An 18,579-nucleotide genomic window follows, 5' to 3' on the forward strand; every position below is an offset into this window, starting at 1 on the left:
ATCCCTTCTGCACCTAAACCAGCAAGGCTGCCTCACCGGCAGGCTCTGCCACCCGCACCTACCGCAGGCTCTGCCGCCCGCACCTCTGCTCTGCCGCCCCGCCGAGCAACGGCCGCCCCGCCGAGCAACGGCCGCCCCCGTGGCTTTCCTATGGCGGCGCTCTGGAAATCCCAGCGGCCCGGCCGGGGACAGGCGGAGCAGGAGGCGAGGGCTGGGCGGAAAGCCCGCGGCAGGCTGCCCGGGACCCCCGAGGGCAGGCTGGCGGGCAGCCCCCGCCGCCCCAGCCCCCCGGGCGGGCGGCTCTCGCGAGGGGACGGCGGGCACCCCGCGAGAGCTGCGCGGGGCCCGCCTCCCCGGGCGGCGAGGGCGGCGGGGCCCGGCCCATCCATCCCCGTTCCCGGCTTCTCCCCTTTTCCCGCCGCGTCGCCTGGAGCTGCCGGCAGCCAACCAGGTAACGGCGCGCGCCTCCGCCCCGGCTGCCGGCCGCTCCCTCCCCTCCCCTCCCCTCCTCTCCGCGCTGGGAGCCGGGCCTCCCCCCGGGCTTCCCGCGGCGGGTACCGGCTCTCCTTCCAGCGGGATCCCCCGGGCACCAGCGGGAAGCCCGTGCCCGCCACGCTCTGTGCCGGAGGCTCCGTCCGGCCTGGCTGCCCGCCCGCTGGGGAGAAGGGGGCGTGTGGGATGTGCCCGACCCCTCCTCTTCTGCCGCCCCGGCTCCTGGGCGGGACGGGAGCCTGGCGGGAAGCTGGGGCTGCCGAGGCGGGGGCTGCTCCCTCCGGGCGCTGGTCATGGCAGGATTGCTCAGAACCCCCCGGCGTGTCTTACGAGTGAGTTTTTTGTCTAGTGTTTATGCAAAGAGTGTGTGTGTGTGTGTGTGTGTGTGTGTGTGTGTGTGAGGGAAGCCACAAAGAAGCCCTCCACAAGTCAGCGTTCGGAGGGGCAGGAGGGTCGAGGGAAGGTACAGAGAAGCAGCTCCGGTGCTCCGTCAGTGCTCACTGCCGGTGCTCGTCAAGGCGCGGGCAGTAGGAAGGCAACGGTGTGAAGCTGCGCGAAGTCTTAAGATGCCGGAAGGAGCTGGTGTTGTCAGAAGAGGGGAAGTAGAGGTGTTCAGGTTGTTCTGTGAAAGGCTTGGCGGGGAGGATGAGGGCGAAGCTGCATCTGAGAGAGCAGCCCTGCTGCCTGCCTGTGTACAGCAGCAGGGCGCTTGGGAGGGGGGCTGGAATGCTGCTTCCTTCCACCCTCAGGCAGCTTCCCTGCCTGCAAGTGTCCGTACATCCAGCTCAGGCATGCGTTTGTTTGTTTGTTTGTTTGTTTTTTCCCCCTAAGAACTGGAAAGTCCTTTCTTAGGACTTGAGAGTAAGCAAAGAAGCTGGCATCACCGAATGCCTTATACACCTGTGCAACTGCTCAGGCCTGTCAAAATCGAGCACTTGTTGGGGGCCCTCTCTTTGAAGGCAGGTTGAACACCTGTAGAAGGAAAGGTATCAATTCGAGACCTTGAAGCAGGTGAAGCTTGGGAAAACTCGTTGCTCTCTTTCCCCCCTGTTTCTATTCAGCTGATGGACTAATAATTTGCAGAAACTCTGAGCTGGTTTTGTATACTTTTTTCTTACTATCATCTTTTGGGGAAAAAAAACCCTAACAAAACCACTAGGGACAGCCTTTACTAATTCTCGAGTCAGATGACCTTATCTTGAAAGTTATTCTTCTGATCTAAGGGAGTGAGGGCAAGTTTATTGATTTTACTGCAGTTAGCAATTGACAGAAAAAAATACGGTTGCTGGGATATCTGTGCTTGAAGGTAGAAAAATAAAAGACATTCCTAATTTCACTAGGCAATCGGTTCCACAAAGAAGCATTGTAAGATGGCTTAATGTGACTGCACACAAAGTGGAACATTTCAGCTGAAAAGATGCGAGCATATTGCTGTTCTACATCTGCTGAAGAATTGTAGCCATTGCTAATTTGAAAAGGTAATTTTGTTTTCTGTTATATTCTGCTACATTCTGATGCTGTACATAGGCAGGGAGCAGGGCTGCTCTCTTACACTGGAGCTTTGCTCCTATCATCTCGACTAAGCCTTTCACAAAACAACCTCATCATTTCTATGCTCCTCTGCTTCCAGCCACCCTCTGGCATCATAAGACTTTGCACAGGAACAATTTTCTTCTAATACATGCCTTCCTTTTATTTGTCTGTATAGACATAGGGTTTTCCTTGCTCAGGCTGCTACTTTCGGAATAGTAAAAAATAGCTTAGATTATTTTTTAAAATTATTATTATGTGTATATAGAGTAATGAAGATACCTATGTCCGCATGGTAGCGACACAGTTCCTGTTCAAAAGTGTTTGTTTAAAATTGACCACATAAAAATGGGTAAAACTGAGAATGTCCAGTTTCTCACACAGGAAACTGAAGGACAGATTACATGAGTATTTCAATATAGGACACCCAGTGCCAATAGAATTAAGTCTTGCTTTGGCTCAGACCCAGATCTGAGTACCATGTTTTCCCTGTAGTTTACGTGAGGGGATCATCTGTGCTAAGAAACCCTTCAAAACGAAGAAGGATTATGGGTAAGGTTGTTCTGAGCTGTGTAGGCAGTCTGGCCTTTAAGCCAGGACTGGCTGACTATCTAGTTCTTCTCAAATACTAATGTTTTGGAGATTTCTAAGTTTTGAGATTATACTTCTATTTCCTTTTCATGGGCGAGAGGGAATGATTTTGATCTCGAATAATGAAAACTTCAAGGGGATGTGAGCTTTTATTTGCATAAAGGTGTAATTTGAATCCATGTTTATGTAAAGGATCTATATACACAAATATGTATCTGACAAACTTGTGACAAATGCTTTTGCTGACAGCCAGATTTTGGAAGCTTAATGTACTTTTGGAAAACAGGAATTCTATGTAGCTGTAGCTAAGGAGTAAAGACTCCTAAGCATCTTAATCTAATTTCAGTTTGATAGCTTTTTAAAGACAGGGGTGTTCATTCTTTAGTTTATAATTTCTTGTAGCAAAATACTTGGCCTCTTCCACACTTTCAGGGAGACTGTCAGTATGTAAGTACAACTTGACAAGGATAGGCAGTAAGCTTTGTATTTCATCCATGGCTGAAAGTTATACTCTGGTAAATGCAAACCTAAGTGTTGTCACTCTGTCATTACAGGCTTACACCTGTCTTCAGAAACTGCTTCATAACTATGCAATTTAAAACTTAACAGTGTGAGAGTGAGACAGTTCTGCAAATAAGTCAAAGAAGCTGGGAGCAGAAAAAAGCAAGATGAATGCATCTGGAGGAAGCTGTGGGAGCCCTAGTTCTTCAGAACCTCCAGGAGATTTCTTCAAGGAATTGTGGTCCAAACTGAAAGAATGTCATGATAAAGAAGTACAAGGTAAATTGTTTGGGTTCACAGAAGACTGTCTGATACCACAGGAAAAGTTTGAGCCAGAGTACCACTCCCTCTGCATGGAGGGTTTTAATGTCTTTTGTTATGTGGAAAGTTGGGCTGGGTGATTACAAATGATCCTTACAGATTGACCACCTATGCCTGGTTTAACAGGGTTACTTTTAAACTATCGAAAAGTATAAATGATTTGCCAAGTCAGTGAAGAAGAAGTAACACAATGTTCCATGGGGTCTGAGTTTGCTTGGGAAATATTTAAATGTTACCTTGCCTTTAATGGATTGTGATTCAAAGTTTCCCAGTCAAGGTATTTAATAGCATTTTTTGCTTCTTTATTTCTCTTTGTCACTGGATTTAGTCACTTCAGGTATATTAAAATGGTTTGCATTGTTTATTTCCCCTAATTTGTGCAAAATACCACTGCAGATTAATATTACTGAAGTGAAAAGTATTTCTTCAGTTTTTAGTGCTTAGCACTTTCTCAAAAAAATTTATGGTAGAGCTGCTTATTCTTACATTATATTTTGTGACCTGTGATATCAGTCTTACTATGGATTGACTTAATGTCTTTTTATTATTCAGTAGCGCAGGAAATTAGTAACACTCAAAGTAAATATGAATTATTGTGCCATATATTTATATTCTGATAATAATATTAGTTTAAGAGCAGTATTCATAAGATGTTTTGCTAAAAATACTTCATAAGAAGTTAAGATTTTGGTCTGCTAATCTGAAGTCACACAACCCATTTTTCTGGATGGAGTTGGAAGAGTATTTGAATCTTCCACAGAGCATATTCTTATGCATGAAATAGTATTTATATCAGGGTAGAATAAAAGCAGGTGAGCTTTTGTGAATCAAGAGCTTTAGTCATGCAAGTGCATCTTTGTAGCCAGACCACGACACTGGCCTTGGTCATTTCCCTCGGCCTCAGAACAATCCCAGGCTGTACATTTAGGTCCTGTTACATCATCCCCTCTTAATTTCAAAAACTGGGGGATTGTTTTATAATGTATGGATGTTCCCTACCTCCCACAGAAAGTCTTGACTCAACAATTTGCAACACTGGGTCTTGACACTTTTTGTTAGTAATTTAAAAACAACCAACCAACCAAAAAAAACCAACTTCTATCAGTTTGGCAACTTAAAGGAAAGAAGTACCAGATAGTAGCATTTTGTTACATTAAAAAAAATTATGTGTAGCTATATTAAATATGTCAATATTGTGTCCCCCCTTAGTTATTAGTTATTTTTTATTACTTTTATTACTTTTTCTTTTTTTCTTTTTTTTAATCTTGGTGGTTCTTTTCTGAATGAGTATGATGTCAACGGCAGATAAATGCGGAAGCACTGGCAGAATGGGATCTGGCAATCTATGGCATGTCTGAACAACAAAAACTGAACAAACAAAAAGCTCTTAATGTAGAGGGTAATGTTAAGTGACCCCTTCTCTAGTTTCTTGGGATGTGCAGCACGTGACTTTAAAGTTTTGGTTTTCTTTGTGCAAGTGAAGATACTCTTTAAAATGCATGCTGGGTGTTGCCAGATAATTTTGCCACTAGGCAGTCTTTTTCATGCCTAGCTCTTTGTCAGTATGTCCCACACCGTGCTAGGTAAAATTAGGTCTTCCATGATAACATCAAAGACATGCCTGAAGGATAGTTAATTTTTTCAAAAGGTGGGGATCCTCTTGTAGAAAATGGTACTGGAAGATATTTTAGAAACATCAAACACAGACTTGCCTGGACTTTGCTTGTTTCTGAAGTCTATAAATAAGAATTAAAATTGACTCATGAGTTTCCAATCTAAATGTCAGCAAAAAATTATTCTAAAGATGGTAGAAGGTGGAGTAAGGGAAAGTTAGTAACTGGAGGAAAAGCTTTTTGCGTGTACAGTGCACAATGAACAGAAGACTGTAATGGTGGAGTTCTTTATTTCAAATCCATTAAAAGTAGGATTTATGATACATGAGCAGGAAATTGTCAGGCTTATTATACAAGTATTTATATATGTAAATAATATAGACTAGAGAATACTTCAAATTCGTACAATTTCAAATGGTTTTTATTGAATTTTGTAAAGGGTGTATTTTTCCACCATGTTAGCTAAACAAAACCAGCTTCTTATTCTTTTAAACTGATCCCTTGCTAAAAAATTGCAAATATCGGCCCTATTCTAACAAAATCGCTATAATTTTTTCTCAAGTTTGTTATGTGACATTGAGTAGGACTCCAATGCAGTTTCCAAAGGTGTTGGGCATGGTCAATGTCAACTGACTTTTCGAAGAATTTAGAAGTGCTTAGCAGCTCAGAATAATAGTCTTTACAGCTATATTTACTTTTTATTTTCTACCTATAGAAGGTGAGGGATACTTGCATAATGGTCACAAATTAGAAAGGAATTAAATAATGCTGTTTAAGAAGTGGCTGATTTCTACAGGTGTTAATACTTGCATCTAGCTCAAAAGAATTACATGGATTCTTGCTGATGAAAAGCAGAAGGTATCAATAGGGAAAAAGCTGTAGTCGTAGATGTGGAGAAAATAATGAGGAAAGCTATCTCATTGATAGATTGCTGTAGGAAAGGAAATGGCTGGAAGCTACTGGAAAGCAAATAATTACAGAAAACAGGGCTGGAAGGGACCTTAGGAGGTCATCTAGTCCATCTCTGTTCCCTTAAGGTAGGATTATGTCTGTGTCATTGCTGACAGAAGCTTGTCCAACCCGTTCCCAGAAAACCTCAGCGAGAAAGATCCTGCAGTCTCCCGGGTGCTGGGAGAAAAGTGCATTTAATGCATTGGAAAATCAATCAGAACAGAAATTGCCATAGCCATTAATTGAAATAACACAGCTACATAGTCTAATCAAGTTGCAAATTTCATTAAATAGGGTCGTGCGTTTAATCAGTGTGTCTAATGATTGCTTGAAGAAGGTCTCCATCACTTTAATGAGGGCAGGTGTCTTTTACTAAAGCACCTAGGAGCTTTAGGTCATGTAGATTCATACAGTCTGTGGCTTGTCTATTCCATAGAAACGTGGGAAAGATGAAACTGAATCGGGAATGTATGTAGTGTAGTTCCACATAAGTGTATATGCTCACTAGAGTGTTAAATAAGGAAATCTGGAAACGCAAAACTCTTTAAACAAGTGTGCCTGAACCCTCCCAATGGTCTGGAAAAGCAAAAGGAAGAGATTACACCCTAGGTAGTAATTCAGTGCTCTTGGATAAATGTAACAAACTGGTTTCCTGCCTTCTCATGGCAGTCATTTGAATTAAGAAAAAACCCAGCCTTTAAATAACTAGTTTGGTTCCTCCTGAATTCAGGTGAGAGGGGAGATAGTGTTACCTGTAGCACAGTACTGGGCCTTTTGAGCACTGCCTCTTCAATTTGTGTCTCAGGTTGCCAGTGTTACAACCCTAAATACTTGCTGAACAGACTACCTGTTCATACAGGAGATGCATTGTTGTGCAGCTTCATTCCTTCCGATGGGCGTGGAGCAGCATTAAAGCAGCTTTATAGGGGTTCTAATTGCAGATGCCTAATTGACTTGATGAATAGCAACTACTTAAAAAAAATAAACACTCTTTCTATGCTGATCTGCATGATAGAACATAACATTTCACAGGTGCTGAACACTTAGAGGTAAAATAAATCTTGCTATATTCCTAAGAACTTTTTAAGTAGTCTGTGCATTTTTACTTCATGGACCCACTTGCACCTCGTAGCAGCCTGTGGCATGGGTTCACTCAGGCTCTGGCTGGCCTGACTGTTCCATTGTAAATGGCCTCAGGACTGAACCTTCTCAAGCAAGTAGTTTACCTCTTTGAGCTGTTCCCAGTTGAGTGTGCTAGGGGAGAGAAAAAAGAAATATATTAGCTGCCTTAGCCTACATTTTCTATAGTAAGACATAGTGTTGGGTATGTGTTTTGGTTTAAATTCAAAATTATCAGAAGTTTCCTTAAAAATGTTCTGGTTTCATAAGCTTATCTTATTACCCTAGATGACTAATGCTTTTGCAAGAAAGCTCACAAGGCACCTTATGTTCAACCTGAAGTTCCTCACAACTTTTAACACTTTGAAGAAAATACAGTGTTATGAAAAAATTGTTACATTACTTTCTGATGTCATATGAAAATTTCTATTGGATTCGTATTTAAGAATATGTTGTAATGTTGGAGTCTAATTATTTCTGACCATTTCTTTGGAATAGGAAAGGCCAGCTTGAGCATGGGTAGTAAGAATCACATCAATTTATGTAGGCATAGTCGATGAAAATACATTAACAGTGCTTGGTATTTATGTGTGGGTTTTTTGCAAATGTGTTTTTATACCTGTTTTATTAGGAATTTACATGTTTGCTTAAGAAGTCCCAGTTTCCTTGAGATCATATTAGCTGTATTGTTTCCAAGATCTGGTAGAACATAATCAAGAAGTCCAGAATGAACCGTTTTCTCCAAATTATTGACATTTTTTCTCTCTTTTGCAGGTGTCATTGGCAAAAGCAGAGTTAATTTATCATTTCATTCATTATTTTCGAGTCAGAATTCTATAACGTATTTTTTTTCTTTCCACTTTTCAGGCTTACAGCTGAAAATATCCAAGTTGAAAAAGGAAAGATGCTTGTAAGTACTCATCCTGATGATCTAATTTATTAGAGAGTCTGAGTACCATTAATGAGCCATAATTCTTGTAAGATCAATTGAGGTTTAATGGATTCTTCCTTCAGGCATGTACAAAACTGTGCTCACTTTAATAATTCAGCCTAAGTCATCAAAAGAGATGTGTAGCTCCTATTAGGATGCATAAGCCGAACACTAGGTTTGCCTTTCTTGAGCCAGGCAAATATTGACTTGTAAGGTTTTCTTATCTACAGTATAGCTAAGATAGACAAGACAATAAGCCAACTTAAAATTTAATTTTATTGTTTTTTTGCTATGTGTTTGCCTTTAATATCAGGTGTTGTGCTTTTAACTCAGCTTTCAGTCATTCAGTAAAAATTCCAGTAATAACCTTGCTAATTTTCACTCAATTCTTATTTTTCAAAACTTCTTTTGTAGTCATTATTTGCTACTAATTTTTAGTTCTGTTCATTAGGAGCAATTTGGGGAAAAAAACCTGAGTTACAGGTTTTACATGTACAGTAGAATTGCAGTATGTGTTTACAGCATTAAATCAGCTTTATTTTTCTTCTACTGATGAAATCTGTATTTAATAAAATGATAAGAGATATGCTAGTGTAATTGTTTATTCAAATTTTTACTTCAGGTTTAATTAAATTAATGTTATGTTAGTATTACCTGTGACCTATATTATGGGTTCCCCTTTACATACTGCCGTTTAAGAGGAATAAAAGTATACTTGATCTTTTTCCACATTGGAAAACAATATAATTGCATTAGATGTGTTCAAGAAATTAAACTCTTCTTAAAATTAGCAAAAATACTCCATATTGCATTCCCAGCATTGCCATTTGAAGTTCAAGAAATACTTTTAAAGTGTAGCCACAGTGTTCTCAAGTGGAGTTTGGGTTTTTTCAAAATTAACATTTCTATCATCATCTAGTCAGATTTCTTCCTCATTAATTCCTATTGGGATTTTTAATATTAATTTTGTTTATGTTACATTTCTCAAATTGTAAAAGCAGGAAATAATTCTCCCAGAGCCTAGAAGAAAAAGGTCATCATGAGCTTTATTGTAAAATAGTAACACAAGGAAATCTCTAGCATTTTTCTTAGTTCCTGTTTAAACTGCCCAATGTGATTACATTTCTAGTTGAGAATGGAATAAAGGTGTCTTTCCGTAGGAGTAAATTCCTTCTAGTGGAATCCATGGGGTTTTTTCCTGTCACACAAGTGTGTAAATGCATCTTATAATGATACTGGCTTTTCCAGTACAGTTTGATTGTACTACAGTACATACTTAACTTGCTGCCTACTGTTCTTATAACTGTTCTTCTGTAATTATAACCGAGTCTCACTGGTTGGAAAATCATTCTTGTTTCTTTTGTCTAGGCTTTTGGAAGAAATTCTCTTTGTGTGATATCTGTGTTGCTCTCTTCCCTGGGTATCTGCTTGGATTTTGTTTATCCTTTGTAGTGCTCCAACCTCCTCTGAGCTTTTGTTTTGCTTATTTCAGTTAAATATCACCCATCTTGCTGGCATTTGATAACCCCCAGTAGCACTTGGAGCCTTTGCAGTGTTTGGTTTCCTCACATTCCGGCTGCATTCATACAGCTTTCATCTGGGAAGCCTGTAGGTGGTTTTGACTTTTGTCTGCATAGTGTTGCTCTGATGCTTGCTGAGCAGGTGCAATTTGCCAAACCTACAGCAAGGCTTACAGTCCCTGGACTACCTCTGTAGCCTACAATGTCCTGTTCCCCCACATGTGCACCTGCTCCTCAGGATCAGGATTTGTCAGCTTCTATACAGCTTCTTATTCAATCTCCAACACTACTAGAACACAGTGTAGTTATTTGCAGCTGCTGTTTAATTGTCTATAAGAGTTCACAAATTATGTAAAAAAAGGCAGTAGAGTCCAGTTGCTCATTTAGTCTGTTGGTGAATTCTGCTGGTGAATTTTTAGACAATCAGAAATATTAATTCATATGAACTTTATGAAGATTTTTGGTGCAGGGTGTATCATGGAATGTTGTCAGATCTTTCATTAAAATCCAAGCAGCATATGTGTTGTTTACATTTTAAAGGTACATTTTCTAGACATTAAGATTGATATTGCAGTATCACAAAGAATATATTTATTTTAGTAGATGAAATTGTACTAGGTTATTAGGTGGCTTTCAGTTAGCAAATATTTGGGCCATGTTTTATAGTTAGAGGCCACACTTTTCCTGAAAAAAAATCAGTTTAACATCTTGTTATTTCTTATGTATAATTAGTAAATGAGGCAGTAATTTCATTTTTAAATCTAAAAGGATGAAAATTATCTTTGCGGTTATTGTTAACCTGGTGTATCATGAGTCGCTTCTGTGTACTGAAATCTTAAATTGATCAGTTAATTTTTTTCAGTATTATCAGTGATGTACTGAACACATACCAAATGCTTTAGTTACTGTTTGTTGGAATCTTTCTACAATTACCACATTGTAGATACCTACTCTTACATAGGAGGTCTTGTTCTCTTTGGCGCATCTGAATACCTCAGGTTTAGCGTTTCAGACTTGGTAATCAGCTCACAATGGGTGCCTTATTTTGTACCCCACTTCAGCAATGGAGCTAATGACTTGTAAGTGCTAGGTCAGAGACCATTCATTATGCCCAGTGTCTTCATAGCCAAAAATGTTATGTTTATCTCAGGTGCACTGGAATTAAAAAAAAATAAAATAAAAAAAATGCCTAGTTCCTTCTGTCATTTTACTATCTCATTGTGACATTTTACAGGATTTAGGTGGAAGACATGGATTATTAGCATGTTTGGGTTTTTTTTATCTTTAGAAATAACTTAATGCCATGGAATGACTTCAAGGTAGCTTGAGAAAAGATTTAAACATTTTATATTTTAGGCCTTCTGTAAGTTACATAAGCAAAGAAGGGTTTTTTTTAATGCCATAAACATCAGAAAAGCACAGACTGCTTTTGTCAGACCTCCAAATTTTGCCATGGCCTGACTCTGCTTGGTTAATGAACTGAGATTGCAGAACTTTAACACTTTGTCCTCCCCAGGTGAAAGTACAAGTCTTAAATGGTCCCTCGTGCTGTTTGCTTGTGACTGGTTTATATGTTGAATGTGAAGCTGGAAAGGGCAGTATTGGTCTGGCTGGCAGAACAGAAAAAGAAAATCTCTGTACTTAGATTTCAGAATTAATAACATATGTCTGTGATTGTACACTGCAGAAGCTTCCACCTGTTCCATTCACTTTATGTGCCATGATTTTAATTTCTTGAATTACTCTAATACCAGCAATATGAATGTGTTTGACTAAAGTATCTTAGTGCCAAGTAATTCTGTGTAAAATAACTCGATCAACAAGTTAGTAAATATGTTTTCATGTCATTTTGTGTGTGTGCTTAGCAGCCTTTAGTGAGCCAATTTCATGGCCTCCTCAAAGAACCCATTTCAGGCACACTGAAAACAAATACCTGCTTTCATGCAATATACAAAGGATTCCATGGTAAAAAGAAGAGCTGGGAATGCATTCTTAGAAGTTAGTCGTTGTCATGTTATATATATTCAGCTGCTTACCTTTTATTGAAAGTTAATTTCATTGTACAAAAAAAATGTGTGCTCATACTTTGTTTGCATTTTGAAGAGGTGTTGTGATCTGATAATAAAAGTGAAGGAGAGCTAAAACTGAGAAGTCAGTGCTAATGCTTTTCCCTAGCTCTTTTGAAGAGGAAATGTTCTTTGTTAATTACATAGTCCTGGCAAGACCAAAATGACTTGGTTGTGAAAGTCCCCAATTAGCTTCCCAACAGCTCCACAACACAGTAAAATAAGAGAATTGCTTACATTCCTTGAAATTGTTACTTGAATACTGTTAGCTTTTATGCCTTGACTGTCATCAACTCTAATTCTTGTCCTGAACAAAAGTCAGATTTATCAACAGAAGCTCAACGGTGATATGAATTAGAAACTAGCTGTTCCTTTCCTAATTCAGAAATTTCTAAATTACCATTCATCAGAAACATTCGTTTCATGTATCATCAACTTAGTATTTGTGCTGATGATAATGACACTTCCCAAGAATATGAAAGAGACATCCCAGAGAGAAACACCTTTCGGAAAGCTAATAGCTGTGATTTAAAGCTAGAAATAATTTTTTTCTCTGTTTGATTTTAGGGATGCAGAGAGACTTGAAGAGTTTTATACCAAGAACCAACAGCTCAGAGAACAGCAAAAAGCACTTCATGACACTATCAAGGTTTTAGAAGACAGGTGAAGTAGTGTCCTTTAGCTTTTGGGTTTGTTGTGTTTTGTTTTTATGGAGTAGCTCTTTGCAAGTTTGTTTTGTTTTGCTTTAGGTTTTTGGGTTTTTTAAGGAATGAGTCCTTTTCTAATACAATCCAAATAATGTGTATGAAAGAAAGGTGTAAAATTTAGATTCTTCTGACTGAAAAAAAAATATATTTTTGAAGTGCTTAGCTTGCTTATTTCAGTTAATATAAACAGAAGTTAAACAGATCAGCTTGGAAGGCAGATAGCCACTTAAAAGAACGTGCTTTTCTATCCATTTTTGTAGAGGTAAATTTTATATCAATCGAGATGTACTGCAAGTATGAAATCCAAGGGCAAACTACATTATATACTTTGAAATTAATCCCTTAGGAAATATTCCAGATTTGGGGGAGGGGTGTGTTTTTTTAACCTGAATTTAATCACAGGTCCTGTCTTCTGCTTTGTTTTAGACTTGAAATTCAGGTCACCTTTTGACCAATTCTGCCTTTCCCTTATTTGTTCCTGCTTAATCTGGTAAAGCAAAACAAAACCAGTAGACACAAAATTACAGAGCATTTTTTCATCTTTAAAAATTGATAACTGTTTTGGCAAGTGTATGTTAAATATGCTGCTATTAGGCTCTCAGATGCTTTCTGGGAACAGGAGAACATTACATAGTAAATTTTTTTCCCACATTCCTGTGCTACCTCAAACTTCTGAGCTATAGTTCTCAAATTTTGCTTTCAACTCTGTTTCTCTGTGAAAGGGCATTAGGGATAAACTTGTAACTGTGCAGGTAATAAACTTTCACACCACATGGGTAGAGGACTTTGGCGGAGTGGATGAGCTTTTCTAATCCTTTAGGAGATTAAGTACTACATTGTGGAAAACAAAAATAATATTTAAAGTGTCTTAATACAAGGAGATGATAATACTGTTTGCTACACAGTCAGATGAGTATGATGTATGATGTAGTATGATGAGGCATTTTGGTATTTTACTCTTTCCATAATTATAAATATTAAATTATTAAATATTAAAATACCTGTAAACCAATATAGCTTTTGCTTCCAATATTGATCTGTGGAATTTGAAACTCAGATGTTTTGTTTGGGTTATTGTTTGGTTTGTGTTTTTTAAATAAATACTTGGTGTGTTTGCAGCACCAATGGAGAACTTGTAACCAATTGGTCTCTTATTTAGCTGGGAAAATAGAGTGTGGTTTTCACTTTGGTCATACTGTTAGCTTTTTGTTGTGTACCAGAAATAAATACACTTCAGTCATCACCTGTAAAATGAATGCACATTTCATTGCATGAATGAATGTGTCAAGTAAGGTGGAGTGATTTAAGCCAGTCATTTTCTGATAGCAGCTGTACTTTAAATAGGTGATGTAACCGATTAGAGACTGTGGAGGCAATGCCTCACATGGACTTTTGGATCCTCTTCCAAGTACTGGTGTCAAGATAAAGATCCAGGATTTCACATTTGCTTGGTATTTGTTACAGAGCAAATTTACTGTTTGTCTTTTCTGTGTTACTACTTTGCATAATGACAGGGATATATCCTTAAATGAAGTAGTACTTATATTTATTGAAATTATTTGCTTATTGTTTTTTGGTTGAATGAACTTTACTTATAATGAATGGTAATTTATATCTGACAGTACCTTTAGTAGGACACCTCACAAAGGCTTTCAGTGCAAAGGAGTAGCATGCTCCACTTCAATAAAGCAATGCCTGTTGCTTTAGAAGTATCCAGTACCTACCTATCCAGTCATTTATGCAGCTGTTAGAACATGTAGTATTAGATTGCTCAGAAATCTCAGAATACTGCTATGTCAACGTTAAAAACCACAATACTTTGTGGTGTTATGCATAGTTATCAGAAACTTTCTGCTTTTCATTGTTCAAAAGGCCAGTTAAGTGTGAATATCTACTTCGTGTATGGCAATATTTTCCTAACAGAGGGACTTCTTAATCTTAATTTTATTGTAGGTTAAGAGCGGGATTATGTGATCGTTGTGCTGTAACCGAAGAACATATGAGAAAGAAGCAGCAAGAGTTTGAAAACATCCGGCAGCAGAATCTTAAGCTAATCACTGAGCTTAGTGAGTTTACTCCATGAGTCTGAAGACAAAACATACTGTTTCCTAAACTAGTTCATCATGAATTCCTGTAACTTGATATAATTGATATACAATGTGCTTAGAAAGCCCAAATTCAGTGAGGGGATACTTAATTCTACAGTCTGAAAATATGTAACGTACCAATTACTCGTCATTTGACTCTCCTTGTTAGATTGAAGCGCTGATACCAAAAGTGAACTGATGTGGAAAATCTTACAGTGTAAAGTAGCTACTGTAGATAAAATGTGGCTGCTTACCTTTATTCCTACACCTAAAGCATAGAATGATTGACAGTTTTCCTAAGAAAACTAACTGATGATCACAAAGTAGAAAGTTCAAACAGAAGTTCCCTGGGTTCAGCTTGTGTCCTGTAGTTGGTCTTGGAGTTCAGCTACAGGATCCCATAACTTTCACCCAACCCTCTTAAGCCACAAAAGAATCACTTCATGCCAGGCAGCTTGTAGCCAGCTCGTTTTGTTATCAGGAAGTTGTACATATGGAACAGGAAAAAATAAACTGTTCTGTGTGACAGAGAGGCAGGAGACAACAAATGTCTTCATAAAGAGTTTGGAAAGATTGGTTGTATAAAGTGCTAAAAAATACAGGACAGGATTAAAAAAGTTAGCGGTTATCTTTACCATTAATTATTTTGTGACCGAGTTGTCTTGCTTGGTCAAGAACAAGCAGACATTAGTGAAATTTAAAATATGGGAAATGCCAGACACAAAAAGTAGCTTTTCAGTGCTTAAATTCTAGAAATACTAGATTCTGTACTAACAAAACACATCGATTTTTCAAGGAATTCTAATATTAGATATTGATGTATAAATATTCTGAATTCTTTGGTTTAATGATTAAGAACAAACAGGATACAACCAATCATTAAATAAATCTCTGAGCCTTAAAAATAGAGGTGAGACCTATTGGATACAGATCTTCTTGTGTGCTATCTGACAGAACAGTAGTTTTCTATGGGCTTACGTTGAGATCTTTATGATGATTAATGTATTTTCTGCAACCAGTAAAAAAAGATTAGTAAATAATAATCCAGAGGTAAAATATACAATAATAATAAAAAAAGAACCAGAAAATAAAAATCAAGTGAACAGAAAAGTTGGGAGCTCTTACTACATTAGCTTGAGACAGCATGGAAAAAAGGCTGAAGGGGTTGCAATAAACTTGTGTGAAGTATGGGCAGATTGAGTTGCAAATTAAGAAAAGTAAATAAAAATTCTGACAAAGTATTTACTTAGTTTTTTAGAAAATGGACTTTTTTTCCATTCTCTCCAATTAGCTGATTGCTTTGGTGGCTAAAGCCAAATTCTACTTACTTTATAGTTCATAGGCTGTCTGCAACCTAAGGAAGCAGTTTTGTTCATGGAGCTGAGTGAGGAATTAATTTGTCTTTATTGCACAGTCTCACTTGCATGTGCATGGACAAAATGAGTTAATGATTGTGAGAAACTAGTATTCTGATCCAGTAGTTGTGACATCTTTGCCTTTTCTAACATAATTTTAAAATTTTTTAACGACTAGCTTGAAAAGTAGTGTTGGTAAGCCATAGAGGAGGGTGCATGGCATTATTTTTTAGAATTGGTTCTGTTTCTTAAAAGGAACTGACAAAATTAGATATACAATGCATTGATTCTTATTTTTTTTCTGTAAATTGCAGTGAATGAAAAAAACAACCTACAGGATGAAAACAAAAAGATAACTGAACAGTTTCAGCAACTACAGAAGGAGTTGGAGTAAGTTTTGAGGTTTTCTGGATATCCAGAACCCCCCCCACGCCCATTCCTCACTAGGAATGTCTGAGAATATAAATACCAGCTTTTAAGTCTTTAAAACTTGAGTTTCCTCTTTTTTAACAGGTTGTGGAGAGATAGTCTACAGCCACTGTAACAACATAAAACCAGCATCTTTGTATTGTGCACAGCTTTTATTTTTTTAACTGCGAATCTTTCTTGTTTTTAATCTGAAAGACAGAGATAAATTTGTCTTAGAAATTGTGTTTGACTTCATGATTGTTCAATATTATTCAGGTCACAGTGTATAGCAAAGCTTTACTTTTCATTCTTTTATTCCTGTGTTGATTCTTTACTAATTCTTTCCTCCTAGGTTAAAATTTTCTCAGCTAGTCAGAAAGTCCCAGGATCTTGCAATAATTTTTCAAAAATAAATTTATTATAATTTTATAATTTAAAAAACCTCTACAACATAATCAATTCCAAAAGAAAAGCATTAAAATAATGAGCTGTAAATTGACTGTCAAATTGTAATCTGATATAATAGCAAGAGTGTGGCACACAATACTCAAATATGTTGGTGCACTGTGCAAGGCAGAGGTAGTATTTCCTTCACGTCAGCTGTGGTCTGACATAATCTGAAACTTATCTCTGTTTTACTTATCTGTTAAGAAGTTGTGATCATGCATGGAGGGAATGAAACAGGACTTAGATTCATCCATTTACGTTGCAAATGTATTGTTGAACTGTTTTTCTTGTTTCTTAAGATACTGTTAGCAGATGATACAGTTTTCCAGTTATGGTGCTTTCTTTGTAAATGTGCTAGAAAAGAGGAATTACAAAAAAATCACACAATAGCATTCCTCAAGACTTCAGGGCATCAGTGCATTAATGTTTGTTACAAAATTCAAAGTTAGTCATGATATAAGCCATAACTCAAAAAATGCTTGTCTCAGGCCAGGCAGCTTTCTACAGTTCTTCATCATGTTACTAACTCATTTTGTGTAAGATCTTGTGGTTCATTTCAATGCAAGCAGAAATACATCCATATTTCCTCTTCTTCCTTGAGATCAAAACCATGCATCCTTCTCTTTATAGTTTAGGAAATTATTGTTTGACCCATGTTTTCTCTTGAGAGTCATAAGGAAAAGTGCTACTGCAGAAAGATGACCAAGCAGGCTGAGTTAGATTTCCTTGTGTTTTTCTTTTGCTTCCTCTTCCATTTCTCGCTACCACTGACATATGGCAGGTACTGATACCCTTATTAAGGACTAAACAAACTATATTTAAGTTAAAAGAACTGAAACAAAGACCTTTTTTTTGTATTTTCTTGTTATGTCTAGATTTTTTTTTTTAAAGACTTTTTTTGTTATGCTAATTTTTATATCCTGAGTCTGTGACATGCTGTTAAGAGCTGGCAGTATGATCCAAAATAAACTTCATAACTCATGTTTTACATTACTTGTTTTAGATGGCTTACATTGCTTTTCACACTTCTCTCTTTGTGAAGCGAAAACAAGATATCATCCAATGGTGTGGAGAGGAGTTGATATAGTACAGTTCATTACCATTTATAATTGTCCAAAAGCTTTTGTTTTAAGACAGGTGGTATTCTTGGGGTATGCAGGGTCTTCCATACAGGTGGAGAGAGACTAGACTATCCATTTCAGCGTTGTTTCCTTCAAGTAGCACATGCTTCAGAGGACAAGCTAGAAACCCTAAAGTCCCTAATTTCTTCTAGGGAAAAAGTCATCTGTAGTTAGTAGTTCAATGTTGATTTCAAACATGAAGACCTGGGGTTGTATGCTGTTCTTAGGCTTGATGGAGGGAGTGTGAATTTATTGTTCAATGTACCCAAAACCTGGGTTCTAGTATTACTTTTTTACACTGTGATGTTATTGAGATGGCTGTATTTTCTAAATTGTTGCTTTCTTGAACCATATGATCATCCTGCTTGCTGAAATGAAAGCTCTTCCATCTTGCTGACTTGGGGTTTTATTTGACCACCTAATTTGGTCTCCAGGGAACGAAAACAACAAGCAGTGGAATTAGAAGAAGAAGTCATTCCAGATTCTCCAGTTCGGGCTTCTTCGTTCTCTGTGGTTAATCGTATGAGAAGAAAAAAAGAAAACCGGCATATCCGGTACACAGAACATAGGCACCCGGATTTGGAACTTGCAGAAGGCAACAGTGGTAAGAATATTGTATTTTTTTATGATTAATTTAAAAATAAATTTAAAGGCTAAAGGAAAATATAATGTATAAACTTGCGTGCAAAGGATGAAAGCTTAAAACAGTATCTTGTGAGTTTTTTGGTTTGGCTTTTTTCCATTTATGCTGTGATACACGAGTCAGGGAAAAAATGTCTTTAGCAGTAACTGTTACATCAGCGATATGCTTAAAGCTTA

General features: G+C 37.9%; 1 protein-coding gene across 1 annotated transcript in view; it reads left to right on the forward strand.

The window, feature by feature from the left end:
• The first annotated feature begins 400 nt into the window (after positions 1-400).
• RBBP8 (RB binding protein 8, endonuclease) overlaps positions 401-18,579 on the forward strand; it is a 36,097-nt gene continuing 17,918 nt past the window's right edge. The window contains exons 1-8 of the mRNA XM_051612148.1: positions 401-451; positions 1,833-1,970; positions 3,168-3,393; positions 7,986-8,028; positions 12,203-12,298; positions 14,296-14,408; positions 16,099-16,174; positions 18,195-18,364. Coding sequence (XP_051468108.1) covers positions 3,282-3,393; positions 7,986-8,028; positions 12,203-12,298; positions 14,296-14,408; positions 16,099-16,174; positions 18,195-18,364 — 610 coding nt within the window. The 5' untranslated portion in view covers positions 401-451; positions 1,833-1,970; positions 3,168-3,281. The remainder of the gene's footprint in view (positions 452-1,832; positions 1,971-3,167; positions 3,394-7,985; positions 8,029-12,202; positions 12,299-14,295; positions 14,409-16,098; positions 16,175-18,194; positions 18,365-18,579) is intronic.

The sequence above is a fragment of the Apus apus genome, chromosome 2 (assembly GCF_020740795.1).
Source record: "Apus apus isolate bApuApu2 chromosome 2, bApuApu2.pri.cur, whole genome shotgun sequence".
Lineage (NCBI taxonomy): Eukaryota > Metazoa > Chordata > Aves > Apodiformes > Apodidae > Apus > Apus apus.